The sequence below is a fragment of the Dermacentor andersoni genome, chromosome 7 (assembly GCF_023375885.2).
Source record: "Dermacentor andersoni chromosome 7, qqDerAnde1_hic_scaffold, whole genome shotgun sequence".
NCBI lineage: Eukaryota > Metazoa > Arthropoda > Arachnida > Ixodida > Ixodidae > Dermacentor > Dermacentor andersoni.
The window spans coordinates 144,308,383-144,322,148 of record NC_092820.1 but is presented as its reverse complement, the minus strand read 5'-3'; the positions used below and the strand labels follow the sequence as shown (position 1 = coordinate 144,322,148).

Below are 13,766 nucleotides of genomic sequence, written 5' to 3'. Positions count from 1 at the left end.
CAAGATAACCCCTGGACCGATAAGAAAATTTGCTGCACTTGAGAGAAAAGGTAAAATACCAGAGACTGCTGGAACCGGAACTTTGATTTAAGAAGTCTGAATTTTCTACTAAAACTGCAAGAAATGGGCATGTCTGAAAAATATAGAAGCACAAATTTTACAAATCATTAACTCTGCACCAAGAAAAGATATCACAGTTCTGTGAACAGCGTCCATTAGAACACTCAACACGGACAAATTTTATTTACCAATTTATATTTGATGTGAATTTGGTACAATGTTTACAATGGTTACATTGTTAGCAAGAGCCCTGCTCACATATTTACATTGTATTAAAGAGCTATGTATAATCACATCAATTTTGCCTGCTTTAGATTTACTATTAGAAGTAATTTACAGAATGGTGAGATCACTTTTCATTGCTTAGTTATGGAGTTGTAAACTTGATAGCTTCGTTTCCTGAAAATTTGTTACCCTCGCAACGATTTTTATTTTAAAAAGTTTACAACCTAGATCGAAAATCTGCTTTATACAGTTACTAGATTTAAACTTTTTCTATTAATACAACAAACCTTCATTAAATTTGGTGCAGTGGTTGCCGAGAAAAACTATTTCTCCTTTCCCATGTATTTAGATGGGAGCCCCCGAGCTAAAGCTTCCTCCCGAGCAGCGAATGTAACACCAACTTCCTGAACAAGAAAAATTGCCATCACCCAAAAATACCACGAAGCTTTGTTGGAAATCCTTTCCAATGGGGTTACCTTTGTACCTTCTTGCTGCTTCTCAGGTGGATGACAATACTCCTGGTTCACAAAAACTTGCTCCACCTTCTGGATTTTAGCAGAAACTAATTTGCCGTAGCATCAAAGCATAAAAACAAACAAACCTTTTCAAAAATCTGCAACTTAGTGGAGTCACAAAGTGGCGCTAAGCAGCGACAAGCACTTCAATTTCCTTTCCACTGTATTCATACTTGCCAAGTTCCACCACATTTCAGTTTACAAGGCACTGTTTTACATCAACAATTGTAGAACGTGAAGGAACAGAAACAAGGTGGAATGCGAACAATATTTTGCTTACTTTAGTTGCAAAGGCCCACTTATCAGGCTGCTTTAGGAAGAATGTGTTGGATGGAAACGCGTTCTTAAAGGTAGTTGCTACTTCAGTTTTTCCAGACTTATCCAGAAAATTTGCATTATTATCCTGAATGGAAACTTAGGTGATGTGTAACTGCCTTTAAAAACTTCTGTGCGCCTTTCCACAATGCTGCCTTTTAACTTCTTTAATGATCTTTTACTCATTTCCACCTGCAACGGCACACTTCCGGAAACCTTCGGGGTTGCTTTCAATATATGCCCTAGATTCGCATTTATACAGTCAACTTAGGTGAATCTCTCAAAAGACCAGACATTTCTGTTTCTATTAGCGAGAGCCTAACAAAACACAGACCAAAACAGAACTACGCCTGATTGCACAGACAGACAGATGTGTACTCAAAGCCACAATTATGACCAGGTTGGTAGTGTCATTTCGCAAGGCCCCAGTCAATGTAGACAGCAGCTAGACAATGTAGACAGCAGCATATAATGACTTATGAGTGCCCTCCAAGTACCACTGTAGGCCTCATTTCTCTCTGCCCCCTTACCCGAGGAGCCCAAGACGTTTACATTTGCCAAAGGGCACGTCCGAATTGGGAGGTGTTCAAGATGCACCGAGAACCTTGCGGACCAATCAATGTTTTGAGGTGACAGCCAACTGCCCAAGCTTGGATTATCATTTAGTCGACTGTGCTTCTAACAACCTTCAAGCTACCCTTCAAGCTACCCTCCACGCTGCCTCATGTGCGTTAACTTCCAATGCCGTCTGTTCGGTACACTCCAACTGTCCTACCACTAAAGGACTCGGCAACCACCACCCCCGTTCAGCTTCACCACCAGCGTTCAGCTCAGCATGCAGTTTGTAACCCTAACGCTACATCACAAGACATTATATAATATGAACTCACCGCGCATGTTGAACAAGTATCTTACATCTCAACTGCACAATGCGCTAGACAAGTTTCAGAAAAAAGAGGGCAAAGGTTTGGCATACACTAATAGGTTTTTAGTACTTCCAATAATGGCTACCACCCATACAGAAGTGGGCTTCCCTACAAGTCCTCTTATAATGGAGAAGCTAGCTTCGACAAAGGCGCCCGAGCTGCCACCCACACTGCAGACACCTTCAATATGACAATGAGCTTCATGAATGTAGACGTGACCTGTAACGTGTTTTGACAGTATGCCTTGGCATGTAAATGTGCTTACAACAACAGCTATATCGCCTGTCCACCTAATTTGCAAATTACTACGACAAACCTGTGAGTTGCCCCCTTTTTTTTTCTTCTAAACTCTCGGTTCACATTTTTGGCTGCGTTCGCACCAGCCTTGGCCAAAGTTAGCACCAGCTGCTCACAGCAAGCAGCGCATCCACCAGGGTGCGTCGCAAAACGAGACTTCACGGCACAAACAATGCATGCAAATGACGACGCACGTTACAGACACGAAAACGCACAGACAGGCGCATGCACCAGTGAGACAAAAAAGAGGTGGCAAGGTTGTCAAGTACCGCAAAGGCACTTGCCCTTCATGCCAGAGCCATCGAGGTTGAAACCTAGCTGGCCCAGGTCCTCAGTTCCGTGGCCCTCGGAACCCGAGGACGCCCCGCTGCTCTGGGGGGACAGGGGTGGGCCGATTGTTTCCGCTTCGTGTGGAGGGCCAGGGGGCGGCCCGCACCGCCAGTCCACCTGCAAATAGTAGGGGCAGAAGTTCGAGTTAGTGCTGTGGCCATGGGCCACAGCAAACACAATATTGACTTGCATTTCCACTATGTCGTCCCCCCATAAACTCCACCCATACTTGCCAGGTTGCTTCGTTACGCTTTGCCGATCAGGTGAATAAGACTATTCATGCTCTGTACAACATTAGCGCCGACATCAACGAGCAGGATAGAGCCAAAGAAACAAGTACAACACGGCCAGCTCCCAACAATTACCAACTCACCCAAGATCACACTTCGTAAACAGCATCTGCATCAAATTTTAAGAGGAACCTGACCATCACGACTACTACAGCTGAGCGCAAGTGACACATCTTTACTGGGTACAATATTAAAGCGAAGTTTTCTTTGCCAAGGGAAACATGCTTTGAGGCTGTAGTGGTTGTACGGTGAAAAGGAGGGCAAGTGCAAAGCACGGCTCTGATTGGCTGGCTGCTTCAGTGATGATGTCGTTGCCATTGCTGCGGATTCACAGGTGCATTCGGTGAGGGCAGAAAGAACACACCTAAGTGGTGTGCATTATGCCGGTGTTCTGGGTTGGCGTGTTCATTAACATAAGCTACAGAGAAGATGGCTCCATATGGAGCAGCCTATTGGTCAGTGAACGGCAATGCAGCTGCTTTAGCCAAAAGCTGACAAGCTTGATTAGAGTGAGAGGCAGCCAAGGCAGCCAAGCAATGAGAACCTTGGCATGCTTTGGCAATAGTCTTCGACGATTCTTGCATATTTTTTGTACACTGCCGTATTCAATGTGATGCCGAGTTTAACATCCGTACCCAGCAAAACCCCATTAAATTCATATCTTACCGGGAGTGGGAAATTTCTCTATCCTTTATAGGCCAACTGCGACGCAATTTTTCTTTGGCTAAATGGGTTACACCTGAGAAACTCGTGCCACTAATCTTGGCAAAGCCACCAAGCTGGCAATTGTATTATTTACTCATTTATTTATTTATTTATTTATTTATTTATTTATTTATTTACATGCTTCTAAACAGCATCTAAGGATACGAAGTGTGCACCTGGCGGTTAGTGGCTATGACGCAAGTGCCAGCACCTCATCTCGCAGATTTTTCAGCGCAGCGCAGGCAACCACGGCAACGTGTCATATCGAGGGGGGGGGACGGTCACGTGGAGGAGAGGAGCCCAGGTCATGTGTCCCTTCCAGCGAGTAATAACTGAGGCGTTTCTTTCAGTTTCAGTATCAAAAACTACTACTTTTGCGAGCTTTTCGCGACACTTCCACTCGCATTTCGAATGAAAAATCTCACACGGGAGTTCCTCCGTAGACTACCTCAAGCTAGGCTTCTTACGCAGTTCAAACTCACCGAGGTGGTGTGAGATCCGAGCAGTCGCCCTGGCCCAAAGCCCTGCTGTGCCTGTGGCAGCTGCTGGTGCAGGGACGTGGTGGAGCATGGTGGTGTCAGGCTGCTGCTGCGCTTGAGCATTGGCTGGGAGAGCGACTGGCCTGCAGCACAAGGTGGGGACATTGCCTCAATCGAAGAGCCAGATGGTCACACTGAACCTACACCTGAGCATCCGGCCAACTAGACAGGTAGGCAGAGATAGCCGGAACATTAACTGATTGATTGACTGACACACAGTGTGATGCACAGGTGGAGAGATGGGGATAGTCGCTGACTGATTTTTTTGGGCCTGCTCGATCCCCGCATTTACTTCGTTCTGATGCATGCTCGATGCATGCTTGATCACATCTGAGACGACCAAAGGGCCAGTGGTCGTTGCGCGAATAGGAGGCTGCGGGTGAGCTATGGGGCTTACTCGAGAGTTGCAAGCGCTGGATTAAGAGCATCCAGTATTCGCATTGCACTTGGCACTGACTCACTCAGCGGTGGTGTAGAACTCAGCGATGGCGTAGAGGTAGAGCATCCGCCTAGCATGCAAGAGGACCGTGGTTCGAATCCCAGTGCCGCGCAATTTTCCACCGGATTAAAAAAAAAAAAAAAACGCGTGTTGGTAAAACTGCACGAACAGGCCTGGAGTGCGGCCTGATCCCGGTGACGAGAACCAGTAATGCACTCCCTCACCAGAGCAGGATTGGCCACCCTGGTGCAGTACTCGGCCACCATATGAATACAACAATCAAACCCCGGCAGTCAGTCCCCAGCAGCTGCAAAGCAACTGACCACGGCGGCGATCAGACCTATGACGCAGTAGAGGGTCCTAAGAATCTCTGGGTACGGACAGGCCGCCATTGGAATCCGACAGGCCGCCATTGGAATTTGGGCAAGCAAAGAACCACCCTTGACATGCACACAGACTAGACTGGCAGCCATACACATGAGCCAGAGCTTGCATATAAAGCTACTTCCTCCAACCCTACTGTCATAAGCATCTTTACCTGTTTCACAGCACGTGGGGCGTAGTGCCGTTGAAAGCGTACTGCACGCTTTTAATAGTCGATAACCCAAATGCGTCACCGTTCACTGCTGCAGGCAGTGTGAAAAGTAAGCGTCATGTTTCGCTCTGGCAGCATCGCATTCCAATGTCACCCACCAGCTCGATTTCAGTTCAGTTTCCCATCGCCGGCTTAAAACAACGCGATAAGAAAATGACAATGTGCACGCTGGGTCGCTAAAGCCCCACCAGCACGGCGTGCGGCAGTGCCTCATGTGGCAACGATTTGCACAGCGCTTCACCTTACGTAAATGTCAACCTTTGTCTTTCCACATGTCTTTCTAATTTCTTTGTGACTTCAGATCGTACGTTTCCCTGGTTATAGGTATACTCGCCTGCTCTTTTTTTTTTTTTTTTCGAAAATGTATGAACAAGGTTCTACCGTACTTAAATGAAGCCCATAATATAGCAAAGTTCTTTAAAGAAATTTTTAGCGGAGCTGCAGCTGTAAAGGAACGTCCAAAGCCACTTTTACTGCCAAAATTTGTTTGTCAAGATTGGCCAATTATTTTCATTTTTACAGACCATCCTTGTCCAAAATCAGTTGGCACTGCAGATAGATAATTGAATCTTAGATACATAGTTAAACTTTGATGTAACGAAGTCAGTAAATTTGCAATTTGCCTTATTACATCGAAATTTAGTTATATTGAAATCTGCGCTTTTTTGCAAATAAGTACAGTGGCCAACGAATTTTTCTGACATTAAAGGGGCTGCAAAAGTTTCTAAATTATCGGACAAATGAAAAAAGCCAATTTGAATAAGAAAAAAAAAAATCCGAGAGTTGGTGATGAAAGATACAGTTTCATGGCTTGTCGACAATATCTTCACATCGGCAATACAAATTTTGAGAATTTCTTTAGATTGAAGTTCATTATATCGAGATTTAACTGTACAATTATAGGGTGCTTGATTGATAGATATATAGATGGACGGACGGACGGACGGACGTACAGACAGACAGACAGACAGACAGACAGACTGATTGGTTGACTGATCCATCAATTGATCAATCTAGTAAGTGGTTGAGCGAGTAATTCAGCAAGCAGAGCCACTGACCAGCAGGCGCGTAAGTGGACATGTTGCTCGGGTGCAGTGCCATGTGACTGGAGTCAAGACCAGGAGGCAAGGAGCCGCCCGCAGTGCCCAGCGGTGCCAGCCCAAATCCATTCAGGTCACCGCCCCCGTAGTGGTGGTGATGGTGATGGTGGTTGTGGCCGTTGAGAGAGCCGAGGCCATCGACGGCCGCCCACGAGTCGAGACCGCCGGTCGGAGGCCGCCCAGAGGCCAGGCTGCCTCCTCCATCATCCAGGCCAGCTGTGCCGTTGAGGGACTCGGCACCGCCGCCTCCGTGTTCTTGGTACCTGCGAGGGAGACAAGGTGCACCAGACTTCGTGAGGCTTCTTTTCACGCAGTTCTATTCAGTTCTTATAAGCAGTCCTGCTACTGAGTAGCCAATACTGGGCATAGCGGGTTTGTGACTAAGTGTAAGCCAATGACAAAGGGCAAGAACAATAGAAAGTGGAAGTACAGTTGACAACCAATAATTCGGACTCCATGGGGAACATAAGTCTGAACTATCAAATGTCCAAAAAACGAATGTATCCAAAAAAAAAAAAAGATTATTTACGTTTTAAGGCCTCTGTGCAAGGAAGAAGTGGCAGATTCATTGCTGCAAGCTCTTCTGCTTACGTGCAACCAAGTCCACCTGTATTTCTGCTAGTTTTGTTTTGTCTCTGTACGCCGATGCAAGGACTGCAAAGGCTCGAGTCACATTCGAATGTGAAGGCTCCGGAGCAATCATCATCATCATTCTAGCTGGAGTCGCTGTTCAACGGTAGGAGAACTTGCTCAATTGTTTCTTTCATCATCGTTCAGTTCGGCGCACGACGACACCGCGCTGCTGACGTCTGCAAAGTCTTCAAATGTTCTGGCGGCAGAAATTGGCACACCGCAGCCTAGCAGGTTATCAATGATGTCCGCATTTGAGCTCGTTGTGGCAGGCAGCAGTTTAGGCGCTACAGCTGCGGAGTCAGGCTCATTCGGACTGCAACTCAAGACTCATTTGGAGTCGGACTGCGAGGGCACCATTGGTGCCATTTGGCGTGGACTGTCAATAACTTTACAAGAAAGACTTCTAGTAGCCAGCAGAGCGCTGTCTCGAACGCATGCTAAACAACAAGCACAGAAAGACACAAACTCTCCAGAAGACATATTCAACAAACAAGAGTGGGCCATGCGTGGTCGTGCGGGAATGGATGTGATGATCGCGATGTTGATGCAACCCCACAATTTAGGCAAAGCCTCGAAGATCGGCGTTTGCAGCTAAATTTCTGAGGCACAGTGCTGTGACCAAGGCAAGGGCTCAAGGATTACCATCTAGTGCGTAATCTCCGAAGCCATACTTGATGTCCCGTCAAGGTTGCCAGAGGAGATAATGGCAGCAGAGTCGGAGTACGCTACAGCCACAGATGGAGTCTGGATAATCGAATGTAGTGCTGGCGGCTGTCCGAAATATTGGTCGTCTTTACAAATTAAGTCTAGGGGTCATTGGCAGTGCCACGAAGCTGTCCAACGAAATACCGAGCCTGTCCGGATTATTGCTGTCCCAACTTATCGGCTGGCGACTGCATAAAAAAAATGACAAATTTATGAGCAGATTCATAGACTAAACAGGCTTACATGCGTTAGCATCACTGTCCATTGGGTGCAGGCGTGTGGTCGTGACCGCAACAAAGACATTGTGGACCAATGTGCTCACTCTTCGAACAATTGTAATATGCCCTTGAAGATCCAATGCAAAGGTATAGCGATGTACTACGCGTACATCGAACTCCTTTTCACCGCCGCATTCGATATGTCGAACGCTGCTCCGCACCGCACACTTGCAAGTGGGCTTCTCCAGAAGGCGACGCGATCACTTCTCAGAATGTCAAAAATAATTTAATGCCAACAATTATGAAACGGCACTGTTTTGGCAGACGCTGTCAAACAAGAGATTGAATCTGAAGAGGAGTACATGCCATGGACGAAAAATGAGCAGCGTGCTCTCAGTTTTGTTTGATATGCATGTGGACGGCTTGTGCAAACTGTGACCGTTTGTTATCGGCAAGAGCAAATCACCACCTTGCTTCAGGAATGCAAATGGCCACCCGGTCCGATATGTGTTCTACGAGAAAGTGTGGATCACACTCAATCTTTTCACTGAGCGGTGTCGCGCGTGACATGCCGAACTGGAAATGTTGTACTGCCGGGTTTTTATTCTCATAGAGAAAGGCTTTCTGCAAAACGGCACTCTAAGGCATGTATTGTAGGCTTTGTGCTTTCCAAACTAAAGCTTGTGTTGCAAAGACTATAGCTGGTCCTTTTTTTGACAGAGGTTTGAAGAGGTTTAAAGGAGCACTGACCCATATTTTCGAAGTTCTAGAAAATTGACCATGCATGCAGGGCACAAAAACTCGCGACACTTGGCAAGTACAAAGATCGGGAAACACCTGTGAGGGATGCTACTTTGACACCAAAGTCGGTCTCAATATGCCAGACTTGGCATCATCGACATTATTGCAGACTCATGACACATAGCGAATTTTGCCGTCATGTGGCAATGAGACCCGGCATAACAACATAGTTCATACCCAAATATTCAGTGCGCCCAATAAAATATTAGATAACGCTAGCTTGACACTCATGCCAACGGCACAAGGCAGGGCGCTGCCCTGGCTTTGCCTCCGAGGCGTTCCAGCGTAGCAATGACAGTGCATCGGCTTCACTTTCTCGTCGTTTCAGCAGAACGTGTACTCCGCATCTCGGGACATCCTCTAACCCCTCCATGCACAAGCCATACATGCATCATCAGTGGGACAGCAAGTCAGCGTTGGTGAGAATGTGCCTCTAGCATCCACGTGATTGCAATAACAAATGAACAAACAAGAGCGCTGCCCATGTTTCTACTGGCGATGCTTGCGTGTGGCAGCCTTGCGGGAATCCAGCAAGTCAGTGTTTCGTGGCCTCACGGTGCATCCAACCTTCTGGTCACCTAAACTAAAGCTGATTCTAGTAACAAGTATTAGAGTAAATTATCGAAAGCACTCAGACGCTTGGTGGTACTTTTCTTTCTGATGGTTTACAAGGCTTGAGCCTTTGCAAGAAAATAAATAAGAATGACCAGTTCGAAATGCCAGGTTAGTTCTACTTGAAGAAAGCAGAGTGATGGCGCGCTCAGTGCAGACAGGAGGAAGAACAGGAAGTTCCTCATTCAGCCCACCAGCAACTGCTCTGCAATCAACGCTATGCACTCTCCAATGGAGCTTCACTGGTCTACCAGGGGTGTCTAAGAACACATCAATTCGATATAACATTTTTAAAAAGTGTGCGCTAGCGTTTTGAAGACATCCACATTACCTCCAAGGTGAATTTTTACATTCTTTGGCAATATTTCAATGATAATGTCTAAATATCGTTTTTTCTTGATAAGCATATTTAGCGCCAGCAAACAAGGACGGAAGGGAGACGACACCACAATGCGCTATCAGAAAAGAGCCCAATGTACTGCAGACACCCTCTAAGGAAGAGAGCGCGAATGGGTGATTCGTGCGTTGCTACCTGGAGGAGGAGATGCGCTCCTCGAGGTGCCTGAGCCAGAGGGTGAGAAGGCGGCGGTCGTCCCGTGAGTTGATGGCGGGGTGGATGAGCGAGTAGGACAGCAGCTGGCGGGCACCCTCCACCAGTGGTCGGCAGTCCAAGGCGTGTGCCAGCACCTGAGCACGAGCATACCGGTCGAACGCGAGACATTACGGAAAGGACACTCCCACAGCTGCAGTGAATAAAATGAATAAAAGGAACATTCAAATGGGCCAGGTGTACACCCTTTCGTCCAATACGAAAGGGTGCACCTTTCTATGTTAGAACTCGTCTATGTCAGAACTACCATTCCTGCAGACAGGCAACTCAGAGCATCACCCATTGCTATTTGTTATGTTGTTCTGTTGAAGAATCCTGCTCGTGGAACTTTTTCTCATTACGAAGCACACACAAGGAAAGCTACCAGCTCTTAAAAGGAAGCTTTAGTTTGGGTGCTGCCATCTAGATACAAGTAAAAGGAGAATTCGTTCTTCTTGGCAACCACTGCATCAAATATGGCGAGGTTTGTAGCATTTAAAAGAAAAACTTAAAATGTAGTCACTATTGGTTCCGAATTTTTTATTCAGGTCGTCAATTTTATATTAAAAATTGGCAAAACAAAACAAAATTTTCGGGAAATGAAACTATCGAGTTTACAACTCTGTAAGAGCAACGAAAAATGACATCACAATTCTGTGAATTACATCTAATAGTACATCTAATGTGGACAAAATTGATATGTTACACATGAATCTCAAAAAAATTTAGTAATATGAAAATACAGCTTTTGCAGAACCCTTGTACACAAGGTAACAAAGTCACATAAAATATAATATGACACTGGATTTGTCTGCTTTCAATGATCTAATGGGTGCCGTTTACAGAACCGCGATATCTGTTCTTGATGCAGAGCTATTAATTTGTAAACTTTGTGGCTTCTACTTTATTCGAACTTTCATATTCTTGAAAACCTCTTTAGATTATTCAGGTCCTAAATCGAAATTCCACTTCCAACATTCACTAGAACTTAAATTTCTCTCTCAATTGCACTAAATTTCATTAAAATCGGTCAGGGGGTCATCTCAGAAAAACGTTTTTGCGTTATACATGTATTTGAATAGGCCGCATCGGAGTTGGGCTCAAGCTAAAGCTTCCTCTTAACACAAATCCAGTGTTCCCTTTCATATTGGGACGACCCTGTACATCCCTGCGACAACTACGCAACCTTATTCACCACAATCACTAAAGGGGCCATGACACTAAATTTTCGAGCTTGAATTAGACAGCTGACAAAAAGTGAGTGCCTTTGGTGCAATAAAAGGTTTGCATTAAACTTTTTTTTCATCGCAGTTCAATCATACAAGTCTGTCAGCACTAATGGGTGATGAAATGGAACGCTTTCTGCAGCATGAATAGGTGGCACAATTCTCTGCAACTCCTTAATTGGCATACTGATAATTAATAAAAAGTGATATGTTACATGATTAGTTATAGCAATTTATTTTGTGTCGAGGTCTAAAATATTACTGGCGGAGTATACGAGACCTCAAGCACTTTCTCTGCACTAGAACAACCCAAGTATAAGGAAATATTTAGAAATTTGTGATGTTCCAGTGCCATGCTGGTGTGTTGATTTTTGGCGCAAAATTCAACAAAGAGAAAGTTGCCCTTCATTTTTTCTATTAGTAACATATATTCTTGCATAAAAAGAACAAAAAATGAAATTTTTTAATAATCACCAGACTGGACGAATTAATTTATATATTTTAATTTAATTTGTTGCCCTTAACTGCCATGACAAATTTCAAAAAACATTTTAGAGGTGCAGAATGTTTTTAGGCCTGTTTAGGCCTGCATATTTCGCACCATTTTTTTTGCAGGAAATAAGGTACCAGGAATGCCTATTGCCTTTTTTACTGGTCTTTTTGATAAAAAAATAGCAATAGTCATTGTGTATTATTTATTTGACTAAATTACTAGAAACTGCACACATACATATATGAAAAAGTTACGGTAAGTTCACAACGAGTTACCACGTCATCGGGTGCCAGAAGACAATCGTGATGACGAGTTAGCTCATCATGGGCAGTGAAGGGTTTAGATTCCTACCTCAATACCTACTGATTAATATAACAGACGCCCAATCATCTTTCCTATATGCATTGAATGACCTAGCCACCCTCCAGTTATTTTTGTCAATGCCATCATCTGCCTGCCTTACATCTCTAATCCCCATTGCCATGCATTCAACATGCAAAATCTGCAACCACGCTTGTCCCCACGTCAGATATAACCAAGATGGCGGATCAGGTGTGCCTTGTAGATGCAGTCGCTTCCAAGAAAGCAGCTACCATTTTCTTGTTGCACTGCAAGCATTACCTGCGGCTTACAGAATGTTATAGTGTCCGGTACTCCGGCCAATGCCGGTGGTTTGGCCAGACTGCCACATGAGGCATGAATGCCAGCCACAGGGTAGCAATACCACCTGGTGGCACACAGCTCAACCAGACCAGCACAGAGCTGTTCAAGATTACGGCACTGCCGCAAATTTACACCAGGAGCGAAGTAGCATACACTTGCTAACTGCAATAATAGCTGTGTTTGTCTGGTTGAGCTCCGCACCACCAGGTGGCGTCACCACTCCAGATGCTCCCGTTTATGCCTCCACTCCCCCCGCATTCCACCCAGCAATCTGAACCCTAGCTGTCACAACGCCGGCGTGATGAAGGGAGCTAACGCGACCTCCAAAACTAGGCGGCCGGGAAGACTGCGCACATGAAACAACCGGCCATCTCAGCTCACCCCACCTTTGCACCCGCCGCGATATGGCGCACGGTCGGCCATGCACAGTAATGGCCAGGCTAAAGGAGGAGCCGCGGAGTCGCGGGCACCGGGAACATGCCTTTCTTCCCCTGAAATTTGTATTAATATGCGGCCTGCCCAGCTTTCCCTTTCCTTCTTCACCCTCCCCTCTCAAGAACGTGCCCATACCCTCCCACTCCCACACCTCGAAAAAAATTTCGGGCCGCACCACCGGCACCGGGCACTGTAGACGCACCTGCGGTATGAGGCTGAGGTAGGCCGCCTTGGCTGCCTGGTTTCCCGGTGCGAGCAAGGGCAGCAGGCCGAGCAGTTGGCCCAGAGCCTGGTCGCGCGGCTCATGCGCGAGCCGCTCGATGTAGGCCGGGTCGTTCGCGTGGCGCTCACGCTGGCGCAGCTCGGCACAGTCGGCCAGCGACCGGTCAAGCACCAGCGCCAGGAAGCGCGCCTGGGTCGGGCCCAGCCGGCGCAGCAGCGAGTACAGGCCCACCGTCTGCTCGCACGGGTTCCACAGCTCGAACCACGAGCCCATGGCCGCCACCTGGTCCCGGAAGACCAGGCTCGACTTCATGCCGCCGCCGCCCGCCACCGCGGCGCCCGCCGGGGCCGCCCCGCCCGGTCCTGTAGACGAGAAAAGTACAAAGGTCACGTGATGACTTCCCTGCCCATTTCTCTCCAGCGATAACTCCCAGGCGGGATTGACCCACCCGGTCCTGCAGACAAGTACAAAGGTCACGTGATGATGCCTCTGCCCCGGTTTATTCCTCTCCAGTGATAGCTCTTAGGCGGGGTCGCTCATGTCAAATTCTGTGCACCGAGTACCGTCGTCATAGTGTGTGCGCCTCCTTAGAAAGAGATAGCGTTGAGAGCCACTTTGGACAAATATTGTGCCACGTCTATCATCATCATTCGATGTCCCCTGTTACAGCGAAGCTGTTAAGTGCGGTTGTGTAAAATTATGCGCTGTCTCTTGTAGGCATCGTCACCATCATGCTTCCCCTTACAGCAATAGCTTTCAGAGCTGCTTCGGGCAAATTGTCTAGCAACATAATGGTATACCAACTGGCCCAGCCTGCCGCCTTAAGTTACAA

General features: G+C 46.6%; 1 protein-coding gene across 4 annotated transcripts in view; it reads right to left on the bottom strand.

Annotated features, from left to right (window-relative positions):
- Nucleotides 1–13,766, bottom strand: part of LOC126533698 (protein Smaug homolog 1-like) — a 124,481-nt gene that overhangs the window by 23,004 nt on the left and 87,711 nt on the right. For 3 of the 4 annotated variants that reach the window (XM_050180885.2, XM_055072270.1, XM_050180883.3), the window contains 5 exons: nt 12,914–13,296; nt 9,838–9,992; nt 6,295–6,599; nt 4,146–4,285; nt 2,608–2,785 (listed from right to left, as the gene is read on the bottom strand). In XM_050180885.2, the coding sequence (XP_050036842.1) occupies nt 2,608–2,785; nt 4,146–4,285; nt 6,295–6,599; nt 9,838–9,992; nt 12,914–13,246 (1,111 nt within the window). In that variant the 5' untranslated portion in view covers nt 13,247–13,296. The remainder of the gene's footprint in view (nt 1–2,607; nt 2,786–4,145; nt 4,286–6,294; nt 6,600–9,837; nt 9,993–12,913; nt 13,297–13,766) is intronic. The other variant, XM_050180884.3, reaches the window with a different exon arrangement.